The 25,710-nt window shown below is 45.3% G+C and overlaps 1 protein-coding gene across 2 annotated transcripts; it reads left to right on the top strand.

Annotated features, from left to right (window-relative positions):
- Positions 1-986: 986 nt before the first annotated feature.
- On the top strand, positions 987-25,308 carry LOC311279784 (uncharacterized protein). Of its 2 annotated transcripts, none has more exons than XM_084391498.1 (6): positions 987-1,071; positions 1,205-1,308; positions 1,413-1,451; positions 1,807-1,884; positions 21,635-22,273; positions 23,609-25,308. In XM_084391498.1, the coding sequence occupies exons 2-6, from the start codon at positions 1,296-1,298 to the stop codon at positions 24,463-24,465; spliced, it is 1,626 nt and encodes a 541-aa protein (XP_084247624.1). In that variant the 5' UTR covers positions 987-1,071; positions 1,205-1,295; the 3' UTR covers positions 24,466-25,308. The 2 variants fall into 2 exon arrangements, with proteins under 2 accessions (XP_084247624.1, XP_084247625.1); XM_084391499.1 differs by having other exon boundaries at positions 1,007-1,071; positions 1,222-1,308.
- Positions 25,309-25,710: the final 402 nt, after the last annotated feature.

The following is a 25,710-nucleotide window of genomic DNA, read 5'->3' on the forward strand; positions in this document are numbered from 1 at the left end:
TCAGTGGATACTAATGTTCTTCTCATGTATTCTCTAATGTCTGTGTTTGAGATCTGAGTGCAGTAACAGTGCTTGCTCATTTATCCCGGCTTTCAGAAATGAAATAGGGACTGGTTTTGTGTTTGAGAAAGGCCTTCAACGTGTTAAACACACAGGGGTCATACAGGGGTCAGACTAAAGTGTAGCTCTCCTTGAGAGAAAGAACACATTATCTTGATGTTTTGAGACGACTGTTTATAGTTAGAGCCTGGCCAGGTCCAACCGTGCAAGCTGTGTGTGGGTGTGGGTGTGTGTGTGTGTGTGTGTGTGTGTGTGTGTGTGTGTGTGTAACTGCTGTGATCTGTGTAACTGTAAGAGGTCTATGAACTCCTGTGTGAGTCTTGAAGCTGAACTTCTGCTGATGAAACTGCAAACTATCTTCAGTAAAACTTTTCTTCAATTTATTATAACTCTGGTCATCTTTCAAACATCTGGTCCTTGGGTCTAAAACTGTTCCCCCTATACACAAAGTAAACAAGAGATAAGTTGTGCAGTGTGGACAGCTTCACTGATTATAACGGAATGAGTTTGCGATGAACTAAGATGAGTGACAGCTTTACAGTGATTATAACAGTGACTCTTTGCACGCTTTCTAGGCTAGACTATGTTTATACAGTGTATTTCTGCACATACATGTGTGTGTGACACACACTGAACAAGTAAAAGACACGAGAGAGTGTTTTACATCCGTCACATCTGTGTGTAGTTTGGTGTGTATGTGGATAATCATTTAATGGTTTGTGTGTAGAGTTTCTACACAAAAACTTCATCTTTGGAAGAGTTAAAATACAGTAGTTCTGAATGTAGTGTTTGATTTGCAAGAGATGTGTGACATCTTGCATATTGTGTGTGTTGTAAGCTCTGAGCTTACAACAGAGGTCAAGGAAACCACAGAAGAAGAAGATGTGAGAAGACGGAAGCATTCTCTGTAACTTGAGTTAGTTTGACTGCTACTCTTGTCTTATCGACAGTGTAATAAGAGCTTCAGACACTCCCTGCACTGACCGTGAAGACCTGATAGCCCAACTGCTGGTTTGTGCTGATTTATTTAGCTTTTACTTAACTGAATTTATTTGATGATTTAGTTATTTTACATTAACTGCATATATTGTAAAAAATAAAATAATAAAATGGTTTACCAGATAAGCTTTTCACTTCCCTGAAGTGACTCTGTTTAAACAGATCTTGTGTGCTTGGCAAATAAGTGATTGAATGATTGACAGCTTATTGAGAAGAAAAAAACAAACAGAAAGAAAATGAGTGACAGAGGTATGTACATTTACAAGTACAGTACTGCATAAAACCTAGATATAATCAGACACATAAATAATCTTTTAAAATATCAATAAAAAATGACATTTGTTTCTTCACAGTACCTCTAATTTCAAAAGAATATGGTAATGATTCATCAGGTAAGATTCAGTCGTTTACTTTTCTTCACATCACACATTTTCAGATCATTTCATTGAAAGCTGCTGTTCATCACATTATGGTTTATATAAACTAGGTTGTTTTTTTTTTGTTATAGCTACTTTTTGTTAGTTTGTAGTTTGGCTAACTGAAGTTTTATAAGGCTAGCTTGGTTGATGCTTAACTACTTTTAATTATGAGTAGCTTGGGAAAGCAGTTTCAAAGTATTTTTTTTTTCAGCACTGCATATGTGTGTGTATGTGTATTTAGACTTTATTTCGGCGATCAGCATTTGACATTTGCTATTTGATCAAATGTAGCTTGCACCTGTCACAACTGATATGCAATGTCATTTAGGAAGAAAATCCTCTGCTGTGAGACGGAAGCCACTGAATCATGGGAGGACACAGCAATGCACAGAAGACAGAACTACAAGTATATATTTCACATTTATTGATTTAGCAGAGACTTATCCAAAGGACCTGACAAATGAGGAACATCACAAGCATGTCATAAGAGGCATCCATATTCACAGTACACAAAGTTGAAAGTAAAAGTTCATAAGGTTAGAAGTGAAATGCTTAAAAGATTAAAAAGATGTCTTTTTAATAAAGTGACAATAAGTGACTTTGTTTATGGTTATGTTATAGTTAAATGCATTCTAAAGGGACATTTAGAGGGACATTTAAAACACTTAAGGTGAAAAACGCTTAACGTGGCTTAATGTACAGTAATAAGGCAGTGGCATTAACAGACCAAACTCAGTAAACACCAAACTAATTAACTATTAACTAATTAACACAACACCTTTAACTACACAAGCGTTTTCCTCCGATAGAAAACCGTTTAAAAGAAAACAGTTCAATGCATTAAGACAGTGATATTAAAAGACAAAATTCTGTACACACCAAACTAATAAAGCATATTATGTACAGAAAAGCAGATGAGCACAGAATATGAAAGCAACGCGTTTAATTATATGTTAAGCACTTCCTTTCACTGGTTCTCTCGACATTGCGATAGCGGTCGCTATGGTAACAGCTTCGGTGTAAGGAGCATAGATATCATATAAAGGCTAGGGGCCCTATTTTAACGATCTGAAACGCAAGTGTCAAAGCGCAAAGCGCAAGTAACTTTGTGGGCGGGTCTTGGCGCTGTTGCTATTTTCCCGGCGGGATAAATGACTCTTGCGCCAGGCGCAAATCTAAAATGGGTTGGTCTGAAGTAGCTTCTTTATTCATAGGTGTGGTTTGGGCGTAACGTGAAATAAACCAATCAGAGCGTCAGCTCACATTCCCTTTAAGAGCAGGCGCGCTTGTTCTAAAGCGGATTCCTATAATAACGGCGGATTTGCCAGGCGCGCGCCAGGAGCGGTTCACAGCCAAGGAGAGCAACACTCTCGTCAGGGACGTTGGGGATGGAGAAACCCACCCAAATTAACTTCGGTTAAAAAGGCGTATGATAATTTGGGTAAATGTGTAAGCTAGATGTATGCTTTTATAATAAATTGTCTATCTATCTATCTATCTATCTATCTATCTATCTATCTATCTATCTATCTATCTATCTATCTATCTGTCACGGGTGACAAAATGCGGGGAAAAGCGGAACCTTTCTTTTCTCTTTCTATGTCCCCGAGGGGAGTTATTTTGGTGTAACACCTCACTCCGGTTCCGGGTGTAGCGGAGATATTGCGCAAACTAATTACAGCTGATGCACGACAGGTGTGAGGGAGAGAGAGGAGCGGTGTTTGCACAGGCTTTCCGCTTCACAGGAGGAGGATAAAAGAGCCATTCGAAGTCGAGTTGAGGTGGAGGTTGGAACTGGTAAAGGTCAATCGGTGTTCAGTTGATCAGTTGTTTGGCTGGGTCTCAGTCTTGTGTTTTGGGGTAGAAGATCTCCGGTTTGGACGCTTACATTGGACGCTGTCATCCTGGAAATTCGTGTAAGTGAGGAACTGCCATTTGAGTCTGTCGTTTGGAGCTGCTTGTGGAAAATTACTGGATTGAATTGTTGCTTGGATCTGCGCTGGAAGAGGAAAAGAGAAAGATAAGTGAACTAAATTACATCGTTGAATCAAATGTAAAGCTTGAAACAAAGACTGTGAATGTAAAACTTACTATTGAGGAGGACATCTGTTTCAGATGTGCTGGAGAGAATGGAGAGTTGAATATTCCCATTGAAATGCATGGACGAAGCGAGTTTTCTGATCAGCCCTACTGTGTGTGAGTGATTTGCAGTTGTTTGCCTTACCTGATGCACGCTGAATTAATGCTGTGGATTTGTAGTGGACACGAGTGCTGTGTGCTATGCTGAGAAGAGTCTCCCAACGCCTGCTTTCATTCTTGTGAAATGATCTACTTGTCCTCATCCAAAATTCAGAACGATGCAACTGAACTGGTGAAGTAATGCTTTGTATTATCCTCTCTTCCACTGAGTATTGTTGTGAAGTAATCCCTTATTGAAGGCTCCTGTTAACTCTCTCTCTCTCTGAAATTACAAGTCTCGTGAAGAACCGTATGGCTGTGGAAAAGTCTGAACCGTTATACTTAGTGATGGAGCCCTGAAGATGTATAATATCGCTGATAAAGCTGCTTATCGAGTTTCTTGCTAATGCCTGATGAAAGTGTTTGATGCTGAGAGAAGAAACCTTACCTGTTACCTACCGTCTGAGTTCTGCAGATGTGCAGCAATGCTGTGAAGTGAGTTTTAAAGTCACAATTTCCCTCTCACGACCTGATAAGAGAAGCTGCTGTTAAGAGAAGAAAAGCCCACCTGTTACCTACCGTCTGAGTCCTGCAGATGTGCAGCAACGCTGTGAAGTGAGTTTTAAAGTCACAATTCCCCTCTCACGTCCTGATAAGAGAAGCTGCTGTTAAGAGAAGAAACCTTACCTGTTACCTACCGTCTGAGTCCTGCAGATGTGCAGCAACGCTGTGAAGTGAGTTTTAAAGTCACAATTTCCCTTTTATGTCCTGACGAGAGAAACTGCTGTTGAGAGAAGAAACCTCACCTGTTACCTACCGTCTGAGTCCTGCAGATGTGCAGCAACGCTGTGAAGTGAGTTTTAAAGTCACAATTTCCCTTTTATGTCCTGACGAGAGAAACTGCTGTTGAGAGAAGAAACCTCACCTGTTACCTACCGTCTGAGTCCTGCAGATGTGCAGCAACGCTGTGAAGTGAGTTTTAAAGTCACAATTTCCTTCTCACGTCCTGTTAAGAGAATCTGCTGTTAAGAGAAGAAACCTTACCTGTTACCTACCGTCTGAGTCCTGCAGATGTGCAGCAACGCTGTGAAGTGAGTTTTAAAGTCACAATTTCCCTTTCACATTCTGATAAGAGAATCTGCTGTTGAAGAAGTAAACATTACTTGTTACTTATCGTTTGAGTCCTGCAGACGTGCAGCAACGCCGTGGAGTAAGCCTTCCTAGCCACTATCGTTCCATTGTGCCCCGAAGACAGTGGAAAATCGTTTCAGCGGCTACTCCGGTCCAATAGCTCGAGAAGACAGGAGTTGCTCATTCTTTCTTCAAGTTGATTATTATTCAATAAAGATTGTTACCTTTGAACTAAATTACCTGCTTCCTCTTTTGTCCATCTGTTGCGTGCCTGTGGTGTTGGCTCCTCACGGTGGTGTCTGGAGTCAGGGGCGGCTGGTCATCCGAGTCCGCCCCGGCCTGCACCGGTGACACAATTTGGCGTAAGTCGGCAGGGTTGCCACCGTGAGTTGTAGCGGCCACAGGTACGCGATGGTGGATGAAGAGGTTCCACCAGTTCGCTCACAAGTAATGCCCATCATGATGGGAGCCCCTTGGGCACAACGCTATGGAGGACCAGGATCGGAGCTGAGTTTTCAGGACTGGAAGGCGCAGACGGAATATCTGGCTGGATTACAAGGACTGAGCGCATCGCAAAAGGTACAGTTTGTGCTAGGATCGTTAGAAGGAGAAGCCAAAAGGGAAGTTCTTGCTGCATCAGAAGCTACGCGGGCTACTGTGAAGAATATCTTTGATTTCTTGTCTGGAGTATATGGAGATTCTACCCCGGTAGCCATCCTTCGTGCCCAGTTCTTTAACTGTCAGCAGGGGCCTCAGCAGACTCTGCGAGCATACTCCCTGAAACTGCGAGAGCAGTTTGGCCGGCTGAAAGGTCGACAAGATCATGGACTGGGAGAAGGAGATGGCTTATTGAGAGACCAGTTTGTTTTGGGGCTGCGTGAAGGACCGGTGCGCCAGGGCATACGGCTCCAGCTTCGACGAGACCCCACTATGTCTTTTGAGGCTCTTCGACAAGAGGCCTTGGCGTTGGAGTCAGATCAGGGAGAGACGACTCGGACACCGGTTCGTGTGGCGGCCAGCAGCGCCACAGTGCCCGCGCCTGTTGAGTTAAGTGAGTGGAAGCAGAAATTGAGGACAGAATTACTGGAGGATGTTAAGGGACAGATGGCAGAGTTGTCTCGGAGTCTTTTGGGTGAGCTTCATCGAGGTCGAGTCGAAGGGGGACCGATGGTGCGAGGAAGATCATATTCAGAGGAAGGGCCAAGACCTGTATGCCGCCCTCCGCGTCCGACGGGCCCCCGGTTTCAGTGGGATCATCAGGGTCGACCCATCTGTATCAATTGTGGAAATCCGGGACACATCAGCCGCCAGTGCGACCGTCGTCGAAGCTCTCAAGGGGGTTTTTAGTCCCACCGGTCACTGTGGGTCAAGTGGCCGGGACCCCTTCAAGAGACCCTTGTTCTGTTCCTGTGATGAGAGACGACTGGGTTGGGCGTTGTCCCACCGTAGAAGTTCAAGTTAATGGAATGAAGATTAATTGTCTGGTCGATACAGGTTCTCAGGTCACATTGTTTTCAGAAAGTCTGGCTCTGGAGTTATTCGCGGATCATCGGCTTCACAGGACGGAAACTTCAAGACTCACATTACGTGGAGCGAATGGATTGGACATTCCTTATACTGGGTACATCGTGGTAGACTTTTTGGTTCGACGGGTTCCTGTCCACCAGAAGGGTGTTGTCATTGTTCGGGACCATTGTTTGGGTCTCCATCGAGCACTGCTAGGGATGAATGTTGTCCTGGATTGCTGGGAAGAGCTGTTTAAAGACCGACCGGCCCGAACGTCCCCGTTAGCAGTGAGGCAGGACTGGGACCAGATCCTGGCCGATTGCCGAAGAGTTCATGCAGCAAGTCAGGTGCAAGAGCGGGAAGATATCGGTCGAGTCACCTGCCGGTACGCTCTGTCTGTTCCAGCCCGGAGCGAGGCTGTTCTCTGGGTCCGAGTGCCTGCTGGACCCCGTGAGTCAGGTAACTGTGTCCTGGTAGAGCCTCATGAGGATTGTCAACCCATCGAAGTAGCCCATGGGCTAGCGGTTATACGACGAGGGCGAGTTTCAGTGAAGGTGCGAAATGCCCATCCCTACCCAGTACTCCTTCGTCGACACCAACGTCTGGTTCGAGTTTCATCTGTCCGTCCTGTCCAAGTCCAAGAGCAACAAGATGTCTGTTTCAGGCAGGTGAGCCCTGCGGTGGTAGAAGTTGCCGTCCGTCCAGTGGAGGCCAGTACAGGCCCTGTGAGAGGAGGAATGCCGACCCATTTGATGGGGGAATCTTTGAAGGGTGATGACCTGGAAGAAGGACAAGTGTTACAGCTCCAGGAGCTCCTGAAGAGGTGGAAACATGTGTTCTCGACCCATGAGGAAGACTATGGTTGTACAGGAGTGATTAAGCATCAAATACCCACCGGGGAAGCAACACCTAGTCGGGAGCGGTACCGTCCGGTGCCCCCCACTCTGTACACCGAAGTCCGTGCCCTGTTAAAAGGGATGCTAGATGGAGGGATCGTTCGAGAGAGTAGTAGTCCATGGGCAGCCCCGATTGTCCTAGTACAGAAGAAAACGGGAGCCTGGAGATTTTGTGTTGACTACCGCAAGCTCAATAGTGTGACCAAGAAAGATGCATTCCCGTTGCCGCGAATCGAAGATTCACTCACGAGTTTGACTCAAGCAGCATGGTATTCGACCTTGGATTTGGCCAGCGGATACTGGCAAGTACAGATGGATGACCGCGATAGAGAGAAGACTGCCTTCACCACACCGTTCGGGCTATTCGAGTGGGACCGGATGCCGTTCGGGTTGTGCAACGCCCCCGCGACCTTCCAGCGACTTATGCAGCGATGCCTGGGAGGGCAACTAGTTGAATCCACGCTGGTCTATTTGGACGATGTAATCGTTTTTTCCCCTGACTTTCAAACTCACCTGCATCACTTAGAGAATGCCTTCCGGGCCATGGAGAAATATGGGCTAAAATTGAGACCAGAAAAATGCCAGTTGTTTCGCAAAGAGGTACAGTTCCTGGGACATCGAGTCAGCGCTGCCGGTATATCCCCTGATCCAGAGAAAGTTGCAGCAGTCCAAGGCTGGGAGCCCCCACGAACAGTGAGACAAGTGCGGTCTTTCCTAGGTTTCGTAGGATATTATCGACGATTTATTAAAGGATTCTCTGGGCTTGCTAAGCCATTGAACCAGCTTCTTGCTGGTACTGGACGTTCCCGTGGCAAAGGCTCAACGACAGTGCAATGGGACGCAGCATGTGAAACGGCCTTCCAAAATCTGAAGCAGGAACTTTTGGGGGCCCCTATCCTGGCCTATGCAGACTTCACTCAGCCGTTTCTCCTGTATACCGATGCCAGCAATGCAGGATTGGGGGCGGTATTAGCCCAAGAGCAACAAGGAGTGGAGAAGGTAATCGCTTATGCCAGTCGAAGTTTACATCCTACAGAGCGGAACGCAGCAAACTACAGTTCCTTCAAGATAGAGTTGCTAGCCATGAAATGGGCCATGGCCGAGAAATTCAAAGACTACCTGTGGGGAGCTAAGGTGACTGTGATCACGGACAACAATCCTCTAGTTCATTTACAGACTGCCAAGTTGGGAGCAGTGGAGCAGCGGTGGGTGGCTCAGCTTGCTAATTATGACTATCAGCTCAAGTATCGACCCGGCAGAGAAAACACGAATGCTGATGCATTGTCCAGACTCCCAGCCATTCAGAGAAACGGTCAAACGCACCTCGATGCCCCTGGTCAAGAGGATGAATTGTTGGTGGCGGTCGTGGAAGCTCCCGGGACCCAGGGGGACATTCCGTCCAGTTGGGGATGGGACCCCGGACGGTGGAGCAGGTTACAGCAAGGAGACGAAGACCTGTGTCAGGTCGCCTCGCATCTCAGGCGAGGATTTAGGCTGCGAGCTGAGGAAAGGCAGGCTCAGACAGTGGGAGTACAACAGCTCCTGAAACAGCGGAAGAGACTGCGGATCAGAGGAGGGGTAATTTGCCGTTCGCTGCGAGATCCAAAAACTCAGGAAACCAGGTATCAAGTGGTGGTTCCAGAGGACCAAGTCCAAGAGCTGTTGAATGCCTATCACACCCATGCTGGCCATCAAGGCCAAGAAAAGACTTTGTCACTGTTGAGGAGGTATTTCTACTGGTCAAGGATGGAGAAGAAAGTTGAAGAGTTTGTTCAGAGTTGTCCACGGTGCACGCTGTTCAAACTCCGGAAGGAACCTCGAGCTCCACTGGTTCCCTTTCGACCGAAGGCACCTCTGCACATCATAGGGATTGATTTCCTGACTCTAGGGAGACCCGCAGATCGATATCAAAATATCCTGGTAATGACGGATCTGTTCACCAAGTATGCTTGGGCCGTCCCCACGGTAGACCAGACGGCAGTGACTACGGCCAATGCCCTTTGGAGAACGGTAATACAGCCGTTCGGCTGTCCAGAGACCCTCCATTCGGACCAAGGTCCAAACTTCGAGTCCCGAGTCATACAGGAGCTGAGCCAGCTCTATGGTTGTCGAAAGACACACACAACTTCGTATCATCCCCAAGGTAACGGGGGATGCGAAAGATTCAATCAGACCCTGTTAGGGCTGTTGGGAATGTTGGAGAGTGAGCAGCAGTGTCAGTGGGCCGAGAGCCTCCCTACGTTACTACAAGCCTATAATAATAGCGTGCACAGCATCACCGGGTATGCCCCTTCTTACCTCATGTTTGGGCGTCATCTACGTCTACCTGTAGACTTGCTTCTGGGCACCGAGGCCACCGAAGGAGAGTACAACACAACGGACTGGGTAAATCGACACCATCAACAATTACTAAATGCCTACAAGCGAGTTTCAGACCATTTGAGTGCTGCAGCAGCTAAGAACAAGCGACTGTATGATCGAACTGCCAGAAGAGCCCCTTTACTGCCTGGAGAGCGAGTGCTGGTAAGGGACAACCGACGTCCAGGGAAAGGAAAGCTCCATGATCGTTGGGAATCGACACCATATGTGGTGGAGCACCGGCAGGGGCCTGATGCTCCAGTCTACTCGGTACGGCCTGAGGGAAAACCGGGACCTATAAGAGTACTTCATCGAAATTTGCTCCGTCCATGTCCGAACTATCCACAGCCAGCGGCTGAAATACAAAGTGCGCCGCTTGCTCCCAATGTGCCCATGGTAGGGTGGGCAATAGTCCCAGGGAACCCCGAAGCGGAGGCCCGAGCGGCTTCACCCACGCCACCCCGACGGTCCCAGCGGGACAACCAAGGACAGCCGCCTGAGAGATATGGCGAATGGCATTAGAGAAGACCGGTTCCAGGGACTAGAACCGATTGGCAAGGGGGGATGTCACGGGTGACAAAATGCGGGGAAAAGCGGAACCTTTCTTTTCTCTTTCTATGTCCCCGAGGGGAGTTATTTTGGTGTAACACCTCACTCCGGTTCCGGGTGTAGCGGAGATATTGCGCAAACTAATTACAGCTGATGCACGACAGGTGTGAGGGAGAGAGAGGAGCGGTGTTTGCACAGGCTTTCCGCTTCACAGGAGGAGGATAAAAGAGCCATTCGAAGTCGAGTTGAGGTGGAGGTTGGAACTGGTAAAGGTCAATCGGTGTTCAGTTGATCAGTTGTTTGGCTGGGTCTCAGTCGTTGTGTTTTGGGGTAGAAGATCTCCGGTTTGGACGCTGTCATCCTGGAAATTCGTGTAAGTGAGGAACTGCCATTTGAGTCTGTCGTTTGGAGCTGCTTGTGGAAAATTACTGGATTGAATTGTTGCTTGGATCTGCGCTGGAAGAGGAAAAGAGAAAGATAAGTGAACTAAATTACATCGTTGAATCAAATGTAAAGCTTGAAACAAAGATTGTGAATGTGAAACTTACTATTGAGGAGGACATCTGTTTCAGATGTGCTGGAGAGAATGGAGAGTTGAATATTCCCATTGAAATGCATGGACGAAGCGAGTTTTCTGATCAGCCCTACTGTGTGTGAGTGATTTGCAGTTGTTTGCCTTACCTGATGCACGCTGAATTAATGCTGTGGATTTGTAGTGGACACGAGTGCTGTGTGCTATGCTGAGAAGAGTCTCCCAACGCCTGCTTTCATTCTTGTGAAATGATCTACTTGTCCTCATCCAAAATTCAGAACGATGCAACTGAACTGGTGAAGTAATGCTTTGTATTATCCTCTCTTCCACTGAGTATTGTTGTGAAGTAATCCCTTATTGAAGGCTCCTGTTAACTCTCTCTCTCTCTCTGAAATTACAAGTCTCGTGAAGAACCGTATGGCTGTGGAAAAGTCTGAACCGTTATACTTAGTGATGGAGCCCTGAAGATGTATAATATCGCTGATAAAGCTGCTTATCGAGTTTCTTGCTAATGCCTGATGAAAGTGTTTGATGCTGAGAGAAGAAACCTTACCTGTTACCTACCGTCTGAGTTCTGCAGATGTGCAGCAATGCTGTGAAGTGAGTTTTAAAGTCACAATTTCCCTCTCACGACCTGATAAGAGAAGCTGCTGTTAAGAGAAGAAAAGCCCACCTGTTACCTACCGTCTGAGTCCTGCAGATGGGCAGCAACGCTGTGAAGTGAGTTTTAAAGTCACAATTCCCCTCTCACGTCCTGATAAGAGAAGCTGCTGTTAAGAGAAGAAACCTTACCTGTTACCTACCGTCTGAGTCCTGCAGATGTGCAGCAACGCTGTGAAGTGAGTTTTAAAGTCACAATTTCCCTTTTATGTCCTGACGAGAGAAACTGCTGTTGAGAGAAGAAACCTCACCTGTTACCTACCGTCTGAGTCCTGCAGATGTGCAGCAACGCTGTGAAGTGAGTTTTAAAGTCACAATTTCCCTTTTATGTCCTGATGAGAGAAACTGCTGTTGAGAGAAGAAACCTCACCTGTTACCTACCGCCTGAGTCCTGCAGATGTGCAGCAACGCTGTGAAGTGAGTTTTAAAGTCACAATTTCCTTCTCACGTCCTGTTAAGAGAATCTGCTGTTAAGAGAAGAAACCTTACCTGTTACCTACCGCCTGAGTCCTGCAGATGTGCAGCAACGCTGTGAAGTGAGTTTTAAAGTCACAATTTCCCTTTCACATTCTGATAAGAGAATCTGCTGTTGAAGAAGTAAACATTACTTGTTACTTATCGTTTGAGTCCTGCAGACGTGCAGCAACGCCGTGGAGTAAGCCTTCCTAGCCACTATCGTTCCATTGTGCCCCGAAGACAGTGGAAAATCGTTTCAGCGGCTACTCCGGTCCAATAGCTCGAGAAGACAGGAGTTGCTCATTCTTTCTTCAAGTTGATTATTATTCAATAAAGATTGTTACCTTTGAACTAAATTACCTGCTTCCTCTTTTGTCCATCTGTTGCGTGCCTGTGGTGTTGGCTCCTCACGGTGGTGTCTGGAGTCAGGGGCGGCTGGTCATCCGAGTCCGCCCCGGCCTGCACCGGTGACATATCGTAATAATGTATGATTTGCAAAAATGAAAACTGCTGCTTCTGTGTAGATGAGAAAGTGTATGCGCGTTGTGCACACGCTACATTGATTATGGCCAAGCATGCGCCCTTAAAATAGCATATGAATAACATGCGCAACGCGCCACTGACTTTAAACTGTTTTTTCCTGGTTAGTGGCGCAATTGTTTTCTAAACCTGCAAAATAGCATGAAGGAACGTTTGCGCCGAAACACGCCTCCTTTTTTGCGCTGAACCGCCTCGGGGAGCGCAAGTTCATTCCCTAGTTTAGCGACGTGCTTCTGTGGAGGGAAAAGCGCGCTTTGCGCGGGTGCAAAATAGGAATGATACATGCGTCAGTGTACAAAGTCAATTGCGCTGGGTGCAAGATAGGGCCCTAGATGTCTTAAGGCGGAGTCACTTCCGGCATCACCGGCGGCCATCTTAGGACAGGGCTCTGTGAATTAAGGTGAGTGAGCAGCACGCACACAAATCCTCTTATCTCGCTGAAATCTGGACGGATTTACAAACGGTTTGGTTTCTTACAAACGTTATTAACGTGGCTATAATTCTGAATGCTTAAACATTTTGAACATAATTATTCATATGTATGCAGTATAATAGCTACATCTCTGACGTTTATAACAAACCAAACCGTTTGAAAATCGGTAGAAAATTGAGCAAGTTATGGTTATTTAAAAGTACATGCACCATGTTATGAGTGAGCGAGCACCCTGTCTTAAGATGGCCGCCGTGTGCGGATGTCGAGCTCCATTGGCCAGCAGCGCGGACGAGACATCTAGCCTTTATATGATATCTATGGTAAGGAGTGTCTGAAGCCCTTGATTGGCCAATAGCGCTTAGCATTGCCCAAAGAGTACAAGTAGCTTCATATCAGCGTGCTGCGCGCTACTTGATCAGATTTTTTTCCTTCAGGAAGCGGATTTTCTGTTGCCCGTAAGAAAGGTTATTTCTCGTGTTCATTGCCATACTTCACAGCAGTTTCACTCCTCTCAAGCGGACACGATGAGCTACAGGAAATTAGGGCTGCAACAAACGATTATTTTTATAATCGATTAATCTCACGATTATTAGAACGATTGATCGACTAATCGTCGATTATTTCGCCGACTAATCAGTAAGTTTGGAACGATTATTCAGCTTTTTCAGTTAGTTACAACACTGAGTTGTACATATTCTAACAATAATATAAAAAAAAGAAAATCACTTCAGCTTTTGAAATGGTTGTTTTAATGAACTTTGAGCAACTAAACAGGTCATTCTCTTTAAGTTTTCAGATTTCTGTCCAACTCAAATCACACACAAATGCTCTCTAAGCATTGTTTAAATATTCTGTTCTCTTTCAATAGAAAAAAATAAACAAAAAATAATCAGCTGCATTACAGACAAACTTGATCTGCAAACAATTATTATAAGTATAAAATAAAATAAAATAAATTTCATGACAATTGAGCTGACAGAGACATTCTCATTCACCTTTTAATTTACAGTATGAAAAAGTAACTGACATGATATTGTCACGAATCCGGTCTGTGGCCTTCTGCCTGATAGCCACCAGAGGTCGCTTCTCGACGACACACACAGCTGATTACACTAATCACACTCACAGCTGAGAACTATCTCACAATCACTATCACCCAATCACACACACTTTATAAGCCTTGGACTTTCTCTCTGTGAGCGCCGAGTATTGTATAGCGCATATCCTAGCAATAGCTACTCTACGGAGCCCTCTCAGTTGTGTTAAGCCTTGCCTTGCCTTGCCTGTTTTCTCGTGTTTTGATATCTGCCTGTGTTTCCTGGATTAACCCTTTGCCTTGCCCTTTGGACTCTGTTTGCCCCTCGTTTGGATCATTGCTTGTGTACCTGGATTTTCTCTCTGCCTTGCCCTGTTGGATATTGTTCACCGATCGTAGACCCACGCTTGCCCGAGGATCTCTCTTGTGTCTTGCCCGTACATACCTGTTTACTGTTGTCTGACCCTTGCCTGTTTACCATGTTTATAAATAAAAGCTTGCACATGGATCCGCACGCCTCACGTCTTGTTCGCCCCGTTACAGAATACTTGGCCACACAAGGATCCAGCAACTTTTCAGATGGACATTTGTCAGGTATGGATACTACAAGACTATTGTTTGCCCTCAAACAAGGCCCACGATCACTAGAGAACCATATTAGAGCGTTTTTAGCCTTCGCTTATTATTCTGATTTACCGGACATTATCTTGATTGAGATTTTTTGTGATGGCATGAATCAACCATTGCAATCTCAGCTTAGACGTGAGGGTCCACGTTCATCACTGAGTGTTTTTTTTATTATTTTGCTTTGACTGTTGGCTCACTATTCACTGTGAGTGTCGCGGATGAGGATCACGTCATGCCACCCATCAGGCCCATCACCGGATCAGTCTCTGGACGTCCTAGATTAATGTCCAGCGTGATGGACCCACCACTCATGTCAGCACGGAGGGCCAAGAAGATCGGCCGAACGGGGTCTCATCCTGCCAAAACCACCGTTCCAGAGTCTCTTTCTGTCGAAGTCTCTGCCGAGCCTGTGCTCCACGCCAGCCCTGCCGAGTCTGCACCTCACATCAGCCGTGCCGAGCTTGAGCTTCTCCTCGTCAGCCCTGCCAAGCCTGAGCTTCTCCACGTCAGCCCTACCGAGCCTGAGCTTCTCCACGTCAGCCCTACCGAGCCTGAGCTTCTCCACGTCAGCCCTGCCAAGCCTGAGCTTCTCCACGTCAGTCCTGCCGAGCCAGCGCTTCACGTCAGTCCTGCCGAGCCAGCGCTTCACGTCAGTCCTGCCGAGCCAGCGCTTCACGTCAGTCCTGCCGAGCCAGCGCTTCACGTCAGTCCTGCCGGGCCAGCGCTTCACGTCAGTCTTGCCGAGCCAGCGCTTCAAGTCAGTCCTGCCGAGCCAGAACTCCACGTCACTTCTGCCGATCCAGAGACTGTTCACGCCACTTCTGCCGATCCAGAGACTGTTCAGGTCACGTCTGCCGATCCAGAGACTGTTCACGCCACTTCTGCCGATCCAGAGACTGTTCACGCCACTTCTGCCGATCCAGAGACTGTTCACGCCACGTCTGCCGATCCAGAGACTGTTCAGGTCACGTCTGCCGATCCAGAGACTGTTCACGCCACTTCTGCCGATCCAGAGACTGTTCAGGTCACGTCTGCCGATCCAGAGACTGTTCACGCCACGTCTGCCGATCCAGAGACTGTTCAGGTCACGTCTGCCGATCCAGAGACTGTTCACGCCACTTCTGCCGATCCAGAGACTGTTCACGCCACGTCTGCCGATCCAGAGACTGTTCAGGTCACGTCTGCCGATCCAGAGACTGTTCACGCCACGTCTGCCGATCCAGAGACTGTTCACGCCACTTCTGCCGATCCAGAGACTGTTCACGCCACTTCTGCCGATCCAGAGACTGTTCACGCCACTTCTGCCGATCCAGAGACTGTTCACGCCACTTCTGCCGATCCAGAGACTGTTCACGTCACGCCCACCGAGCCAGTGTCTTTGGACAAGATGGTCTCCGCCGAGCCAGTGTCTCCGGACAAGATGGTCTCCGCCGAGCCAGTGTCTCAGGACAAGATGGCCGCCGCCGAGCCTGTGTCTCCGGACAAGATGGCCGCCGCTGAGCCTGTGTCTCCGGACAAGATGGCCACCGCCGAGCCGGTGTCTGTTCCTGAGCCAACAGAACCGGTGTCTGTTCCTGAGCCGGTGTCAGTTCCTATTCCTGAGCCGAGGTCTGTTCCTGAGCAGTCGGTGTCTGTTCCTGAGCCGGTGCCTGTTCCTGTTCCGTGGCCGCCCGAGGGGTTGTCTCCGCCGTGGCCACCCGAGAGGTCGTCTCCGCCGTGGCCACCCGAAGGGTCATCTCCGCCCTGGCCGCCTGAAGGGTCGTCTCCACCCTGGCCGCCCGATGAACTGTTTGCTCCGCTCTGGCCACCTGAGGGAAGGGCTCCGCCCTGGCCGCCTGAAGGGTCGTCTCCGCCCTGGCCGCCCGATGGACTATCTGATCCGCCCTGGCTGCCCGATGAACAACCTGCTCCGCCCTGGTCGCCTGCACTGCCTGCTCCGCCCTGGTCGCCTGCACAGCCTGATCCGCCCTGGCCTGCCGTCCTGTCGCAGTCTCCACGTCCTCTTCCACTCCACGGGCCTGGCCCTCCAGCCCGCCCGCGTGTCCGCCTCCGCTCCACCGCCCTCCTGGATTGTATTGGAGCGTCTGGAAGCCGCTCCTTGTGGGGGGGGCTCTGTCACGAATCCGGTCTGTGGCCTTCTGCCCGATAGCCACCAGAGGTCGCTTCTCCATGTTGACTCTCACACCACACAGCACACTGGATTGCATTTCCCATCATCCATTGCACGGACGACACACACAGCTGATTACACTAATCACACTCACAGCTGATCTCACTATCACCCAATCACACACACTTTATAAGCCTTGGACTTTCTCTCTGTGAGCGCCGAGTATTGTATAGCGCATATCCTAGCGATAGCTACTCTACGGAGCCCTCTCAGTTGTGTTAAGTCTTGCCTTGCCTGTTTTCTCGTGTTTTGATATCTGCCTGTGTTTCCTGGATTAACCCTTTGCCTTGCCCTTTGGACTCTGTTTGCCCCTCGTTTGGATCATTGCTTGTGTACCTGGATTTTCTCTCTGCCTTGTCCTGTTGGATATTGTTCACCGATCGTAGACCCACGCTTGCCCTAGGATCTCTGTGTTTTGCCCGTACCATACCTGTTTACTGTTGTCTGACCCTTGCCTGTTTACCATGTTTATAAATAAAAGCTTGCACATGGATCCGCACGCCTCACGTCTTGTTCGCCCCGTTACAGATATTAACATCTCCTTTTGTAAGTCTTCATGAATATGGAACAAAATACAGGCAAGTGATAAGACTGTAATACCTAATAGTGTTATAATAATAAAAACAGCCCTGACTCCTAAGCTCGATCAAGCTTTATTCTATGCAAAAATAAATCATCACATTACTGTAATTATATTATTATTGTTTATATTATTACTATTATTAGTTGTATTGCATTCTCTAATAAAGAGATTTACTGCTAGATATTTAGCTCCAGCTGGAGAACATTCACCTCCCACCGGCTCCTCTTGTTTCCTCTTTAAGTGCTTTAACATGCATGTTGTGCTCCCGTGAAAAGCAAGTTCCGCCTTCCATGTATTGCACAAGACAGCATTCTTGGTTTGAAGTTTTGTGAAACTTTCACACACCTAGCTAGTTCGGATTCGTTTGTACTCCGTCATAATTCGCGCTGTGTTTTGGGGAGAAGCACAGGCGAAGCACTGCTACTTGGGCGCAGAGATATCACACTCACCACCAGTTCGTGTTGGCTCTCATCCTCACGTCCTCAGGCTGTTGAGCGATCGCAACCTCCTCCTCCTGTTGCTCTATTTCCAAAGCATGCAGCTCCTCTTCTGAAAACTCTGGTTCATAGAGGTATGGTTCTGGATCTTGACTGTCTGAGAAGTCACCCTCTTCGTCTCTCACAAAATCCGCCATGTTCATCGCCATTCACTATGTCTACTGTAGGAAAAATAGCCGGCTACTATTCACACTGGTATGTTGACGGAAGTTGGGGGATTTCAGGTGTTGCGTGATATCTCTGCGCCCAAGTAGCAGTGCTTCGCCTGTGCTTCACCCCAATATAGTCCCAAGTCAATATCTGCCTAAATCGCCTAGTCTTAATCTGCATTGCTATTTGTACTCGCTGTGAATACGCAGGCCACAAGAAGTAAATCATTTTTTGTATTTTTGTATTTTTTATCACTTTTACTTATGACATGCTAGCTGGCAACAAAGGATTCCATTCATTATGCTAAGCTAAGCTATTGGCGGCGCAGCCAAACTAAAACAATGCATGCACTAAGACAAAAATGCGTTTGCCCACCTATCTAAATGTAGGAAAGACGGTGAAGAAGCCCTATTTCAAAAAACGGTGGAGTGTTCCTTTAAAGGAAAAAAGTGTTCTGACTTTTTGAGACTTTAGCTTATTCACCGTATCCCCCAGAGTTAGATAAGTCCATACATACCCTTCTCATCTCTGTGTGTGCCGTAACTCTGTCTGACGCACCCACCACTAGCCTAGCTTAGCACAAAGACTGGAGGTAAACGGCTCCAGCTAGCATACTGCTTCCAATAAGAAACAAAATAACGCCAACATTTTCCTATTTACATGTTGTGATTTGTATTTGATCACTCCGCCCAAGTAGCAGTGCTTCACCTTCTGAGAATATAGTTCCCAGTATGTATACGGTTAAAAGATGGCTGTGTCTCATGTGACCCTGTTATTCGTACACGCTGTGACGAGCTTAGTCTTTAATCTAAGCTAGGCTAGCGGTGGGTGCATCAGACAGAGTTTACGGCACATACAGAGATGAAAAAGGTATGTATGGACTTATCTAACTCTGGGGAATACAGTGAGTAAGCTAAAGTCCCAGAAAGTCGCCGTGTTCCTTTAATCACACTCAGGAGATGCTTAACGGCCTATCTGACTGTTGACACTGCGATAGCCTGCGTTTAAAAGTTTTCGCCACGGTTTCTAAAATGGCTATGCGGCAATGGCGGCCATTGAAGAAACGCTTGCGGCACGGGAAGTCACGGCCCTTGCTGCCATCCAAACCGTGCAGGATTACTTCTGCTTTGGTTGGAAAATCGTACATGGCCGCTGGACAGGCAGCAGCTTCTCTTCACTCAATGGCTAATAATAATAATAATAATATATTTTATTTGTAAAGCACTTTTCATAGTTAAAAACGATCCCAAAGTGCTACAGAGTATAAACAAAGTTAAAAACCAGGAAGAAAAAATAAATAAATAAAAAGTTAGCAAAAAGTAAAAAATGCTTGCTTAAAAAGATAGGTTTTTAATCCTTTCTTAAAAGAGTCTATGGCTGTACTCCAGGCTTATCAAGCACAGCTACTTAAAGAGCTAGACGAAGGGGAAGGTATGACACCAGAGGCTGTTAAGGAGCTCAGGCAGGCTACTGACTTGGTGCTTAGTGCTACCAAGCACACTGCCCTTGGCTCACCTTTGGCTCACTTTTCAAAGACATCAAAGTAAAAGACAAAACCTTCATGCTGGATGCCCCCATATATAAAGACGGCCTATCTGGCGAGTCCGTGACCGCTGTGGTGGAAAATTTTCAGGCAGCGAAACAGCGATCTGCTGTTTATCGCCAGCTCATCCCACACAGGTCTAGGGAGCCCGAGACCGACCCAGGAGTGGCCCAGAGCCAGACTTAACGCCTTACCACTGATTCAGTTACTCTCGGCGGTTCTTCTCAGAGTGAGAACGGCCAAGGTGAGATATCTGTTGCTTGTGGTCCCGTTTTGGCCCACTCAGATATGGTTCCTCAGACCTGTTCAGTCTGTTGTGGTCAGTCAGTCAGAAGTTGCTGAAGCTGTTCGTCTCTTGGTACGGCCAACACAACCTGGACCCAGCTATATCTGCTGAGCATGTGCCCTTGGGAGGTGTTTCTGTAGGACGTCACCCCCTGGTTTCTCTTTTTCTGCAAGGGACTAGAGAGCTTAGGCCTTTCCGTCCTGTATGAATTCACTTTTGGGATTTAGCTTTCATTCTGGAAGGGCTGGTGAATCAGCCGATCGAGCCATTCGAGCCATATAGTGGCTCTATCCTCTCTCAAGAGAATAGGGAATCTGCAGGCTCTTTCTATCAGCCTTCCTTGTATGGACTTTGCCCTGGGGTTGGTTAAAGTCTTGTTGCAACCTAGGACAGGGTATGTTCCTAAGGTCGCTTCTACCCCTTTTCATCCCAGCAAAGCGTTGGCTATTGGCCAATCAAATTGGCGTGATGGTATAAGGGCTTCAGTCATTCGTCACACCGAAGGTGTTCTCATACCGACCGCTATTGCAGTGTCTCATTCCCTGCTCTGGGAACCAGGGATACATACGTAACGAGACGTTTTCCTCCTAGAAATACATCATAAAGAAAATGCTTAACGTGACTTTATGTAAGTGTAGACTTCAAATTAAAGGGATAGTTCGCCCAAAAATGATATTTAAGCCATGATTTACTCACCCTCAAGCCGTTCGAGATGTATATGTCAATCTTTTTTCAGACGAACACATTTTCAGTTATTTTAGAAAATGTCTTAGATCTTTCAGTGGTTATAATGTGAAGCTATGGGGTCCAGCTCGTTGAAGTCCGCAAATGTGCATGCATCCTTCACAAAAGTAATCCATCCGGCTCCAGGGGGATAAACGAAGGCCTTCCGAGGGTAATCCGTGCGGTTTTGTCGTAAAAATATACATATTTAAAACTTTATAAACGAAAATAACTGGCTTCCGGTCGCGGTCGACGCGCGTTCACGGAGATGGATGCTGGCATATGACGTACGACGTAGCGTAGGAAGCGTCGTGACGTAGAACGAACGTAGAGTTTTGTTTTGCTCTGCTCTCTGGCTGCGCTGTCACGTTCGTGCTACGTCACGACGCTTCCATCTCCATGAACGCGCGCCGACCGCGACCGGAAGCCAGTTATTTTCGTTTATAAAGTTTTAAATATGTATATTTTTACTACAAAACCGCACGGATTACCCTCGGAAGGCCTTCGTTTATCCCCCTGGAGCCGGATGGATTACTTTTGTGAAGGATGCATGCTCATTTGCGGACTTCAACGAGCTGGACCCCATAGCTTCACACTATAACCACTGAAAGATCTAAGACATTTTCTAAAATAACTGAAAATGTGTTCGTCTGAAAAAAGATTGACATATACATCTCGAACGGCTTGAGGGTGAGTAAATCATGGGCTAAATATCATTTTTGGGCGAACTATCCCTTTAAGCTTTTCCTCGTTATGGTTGAATCACGGAAGCTACACCAGTTATTTTGCCAAGAGATCTCTTAATTATTATTTTTATGTGTCAGCACAGGAGAGAAACAGGCATAGAGGAGGAAGGTTACAGGCGAGGGGGTCTTCATTACAGATTTCTTTGTTCCCCATTTCTCTGTCCTTTCTCCCCATTTCTCTGTCCTCTCTCCCCATCTCTTCCGTCTCACCCCCTCTCATGCCAGCTGTGTGTGTTTCTCTGGGGTCCTACACTAAGGATTTGAGCTTATATACACCACTGAATACCTTACAAATTCCTTGTAAGGTAGAAAAACATGTTGCTAATGTTTACATTTGTGGTACATATGCATCAGTGGAAAACATTTATTTTCTTATAAGAACAGGCCAACTGTTGTCACGGTTTTGTTTTTGGGTTTGTTCATGTCATGTTTCCTTGTCTGTCATGTGATCCCTTGTAAGTCATGTGATGTGAACTTCAGATCTCAGTTTTAATTTATATTTGTAATTATTTTTAAATGCTCTATTCAATCCCAAATATTATAATCTGATTCACAGGATCAGCTTCATCTGAACTCAGGATTGTTCTTCTGGGTAAAACTGGTTCAGGAAAGAGTGCGACTGGAAACACCATCTTAGGTCGAGAGTGTTTTAAGGAGGATGTTGCAGCAGAGTCAGTTACTAACACCTGTGAGAGACGAGAAGCAACGATTGATGAGAAGAGCATCTCAGTCATCGACACTCCAGGCCTGTTTGATACGAAAATGACAGTGGAGAAACTGAAGGAGGAAATAGTGAAGTGTGTCTACATGTCTCTTCCTGGTCCTCATGTGTTTCTGATGGTCATGAGTCTGCGTGTGAGATATACAGAAGAGGAGAAAAACACTGTGAAATGGATTCAGAATAACTTTGGAGAAGAAGCTGCACATTACACCATCATTCTGTTCACTCATGCTGATGCACTAAAGGTGAAACCATTAGATGAGTATATCAGAGAAAGTAATTATCTCCGGGCTCTTGTTGATAAGTGTGGAGACAGATTTCACTCATTCAACAATGAGATCAAGGACAACCACTCTCAGGTCACTGAACTGCTGAAGAAGATTGAGAAGATGGTGGAAGCGAATGGAGGATGGCATTATACTAACGAGATGTACCAGGACGCTCAGAGCAGGATTAAAAAAAGAGCACAGTTCTGTAAGTGTCTTTGACTTTCTGTGTTTTTGAGACATAACCCTTACGAAAATATTTTCCCATATATTTGATCAGTATATTAAAAGGTTTGAATATAGTCCTATCTGTTTCATTTCATAATCTATTGATTCCATTAAATTTAGTCTACATGTGAATTATAGTCCATATTTTTTTTATTTTTTTTTGTGATTGTAGCCAGTCCACAAGATTTGACGCATATCTTCTGATCTTGAATTCAAGACTAGCAGGTCATAGTTTCCTTTGTCATGATTTATTTTCCAAGTCAACAAAGAATCCCATTCCGTTCAGTCTTCTTATATCATAATCCTGTTGTGCAACAAAATCTTCTCTTGAAAAGTTTTTTTGTTGAGTACTAATGTCACACAAGGAACACACAAGGTTAACCAAGGGAACTAACAAGACACACCTTGGGAGACTAATCAACATGAAAAACTGTAAATCATGGCACCAGACAGGAAATAAAAGTTCTCACAAAAGACAGGAGAACACAGGCCGGGATCATGACAACATCATGACTGCTTACAATGTTAAAAGCTCTAATTGCCTTACACAAAACTTTAAAACAGAACATTAAAGCTTAAAATCATTTTTAAAGTAAGAAAAATGTTGTTTGTAGTCAGACCATTTCATTTTATGAATGTGAAACTTTCCCATTAAAAGGATACGTCCTCCCATACGTCCTCTTTTTCCCGGACATGTCCGGTTGGGATTTCGAGATCGCCCAAAATGTCCGGGATTTGACTTTTGCTTTCAAAAAAGAGGACATATGGTCACCCTAAGTTTACCTAAAAATGAAATTAGCCCATGATTTACTCACCCTGAAGCCATAGCCATATATTAAAAAACATCCTGGCTCTTCCAACCTTTATAATGGGACTGAATAGGTGTTTCTGTTTTGAAGTCCTTCAAAGTGCATCTATCCATGATAAAAGTGCATCTGTCCATCATAAAAGTGCATCTATCCATGATAAAAGTGCATCTATCCATCATAAAAGTGCATCTATTCATCATAAAAGTGCATCTATCCATGATAAAAGTGCGTCTATCCATCATAAAAGTGCATCTGTCCATCTTAAAAGTGCATCTATCCATCATAAAAGTGCATCTGTCCATCATAAAAGTGCATCTGTCCATCATAAAGTGCTCCACAGGCTCTGGCGGGTTAATAAAGGCCTTCTGAAGTGAAGCGATGCGTTTGTGTTAGAAAAATATCCATATTTAAAACTTTAATTGACGAAAATAACTATCTTCCGGCAGACGGCCTACGCAAATCAATATCTGGATTGTAATTTTTTTATTTGAAATTATGATTGACAGGGTCTGGGAATCCTTGGATTGTGCTGCTGGGTAAAACTGGATCTGGAAAGAGCAGAACAAGAAAAATCATTGAGGGTCGAGAGAGTTTTGAGTGGAGAAGTTCACCATATTCTGCTACTGAAACCTGTGAGCTTCACGAAGGACATGTGGGCGGAAAGAACATGACAATAATCGACACTCCAGGACTGATTGATGCATTAGAGAAGAAGATGAAGGATGAAAGAGAGAAGTTTGTCATCATGTCTGTTCCTGGTCCTCATGTGTTTCTGCTGGTCATCAAACTGGATACGAGATTCACAGATGAAGAGAGAAACACAAAGGAATGGATTCAGGAGAACATTGGAGAAGATGCTTTACGTCACACCATCATTCTGTTCACTCACACTGATCATCTGAAGGATAAATCAGTAGATCAGTATATCAGTGAGAGAAGGTTCCTGCGGTCACTGATCGACAGCTGCGGTGGCAGATTCATCTCATTCAACCAGCAGAACCAGGTCACAGAACTGCTGGAGAAGATTGAAAACATGGCAGAGGGAAATGAATGGTGGTACTACACAAATGAGATGTTTCAAGAAATCATTAAAAAAGCGATAGTGTATGAAAAAATGAAAGCAGACAATGATTATAAAAAAAAGAAAGCAGTGGTAGACAATGATTATAAAAAAATGAAAGCAGTGGTAGTTGACATTGCAGCAAAAGCTGGATCAGGAGCAGGAGCAGGACTCATGGTCGCAGGAGGCGTCGCCCTGGGAGTAACAGAGATGGTCTTCCTTCCAGCACTACTGATTGTAGGAGGAGGTGTAGCGTTAGCTTCTGCAGTCGTAGTTTGGAAGCTACTTAAGAAACAGGATTAATATACTTTTGTAAGCTATACTGTTGTGATTCCCAATGATTGTGCATGAATCTATTGCACATAAGAGGAGTATAAGATCAGCATTTGTACAGTTTCATTAATGTAGTTGTGTAGTTCCTCATTTCCAGCTAAGTCATCCTTCTCAGCCTTCTTTCTTTCAGTTCATTTAGTAATGTACTGTCCAAATACTGTGCCGAGATATACAAAGAGGTTTAGGCCATTTTGATCTGCATGGAGGATTGGATCTGACATTATTATTTTATTATATATATTATTATTTCTTATAAAATTCTTATTAAACGTTTTGCAAAATTATTATTTAATAATGAGATAGGTCGCCAATTTTTAAATAATAGTTTATCTTTTGTCTGAGTGATGTCGGTAAGGATGTTGATGGCCTCCTCATATAACAGGAATATTGTCTATAAGAGCTTTGTAAAATTCTGATGTAAGGCCATCATTTCCAGGGGATTTTTTTTGTGTGTGTGATTTTATACATCAATTTCATTTATAGGGTTTTAGGAACATTCAAATTTACTGAATTAATTTACTGAGTTAATGAATCACTCACTGCTCTTGACTGAATAACTTTAGTAGCTTTAATAAGGATCAGCCTATATTCATATAGTCAAGCAATGCTGTTTTACATCTTATTGTTCAATTTCTGTGTTATTTCTGACTTGAATGCTACTGTTAAATAGACCTGTACTTTACCTGAAAAACTTCAAGCAGTCATGAAGTGAGTTTTCAAGTTTTTCAAATGATTCCTTGTAAACATAATATTCTGTATTTTTGTATTTTCAAATTACAGATTACTTGCATTTTAATTAAATAATTTTTCTCACACCTGTATTTTGTATTTTATTTTTAAAACATTTGATGCGCAAGTGTAACAAAACACTTTTTGATGTATTTGTGGCCATGTGTGCTCATCTTGCCTTCTTCTTCTTCTTCTTCATCTTCATCATCTTCTTCATAATCCTCTTCCTCTTCTTCATTATCTTCTTCTTAATCTTCTTCATCATCATCATCATCTTCTTCCGCTCTTGAGTCTATGGCAGCCCATAGAACCGTATAGTAAAAAGTTGTGAATTTTGGCACACAGATAGAGGACAGTCTGAACATTAATCACAGCAATTTTGGAGTCTCTAACTCAATCACTCTAGCGCCACCAGCTGTCCAAATTTGCACTCACGTTTATGTAAGGTCTAGCGAAATTCTAACAAAATATATTTCCTCTGATTCC

This window comes from Rutilus rutilus, assembly GCF_951802725.1.
Source record: "Rutilus rutilus genome assembly, chromosome: 20".
NCBI lineage: Eukaryota > Metazoa > Chordata > Actinopteri > Cypriniformes > Leuciscidae > Rutilus > Rutilus rutilus.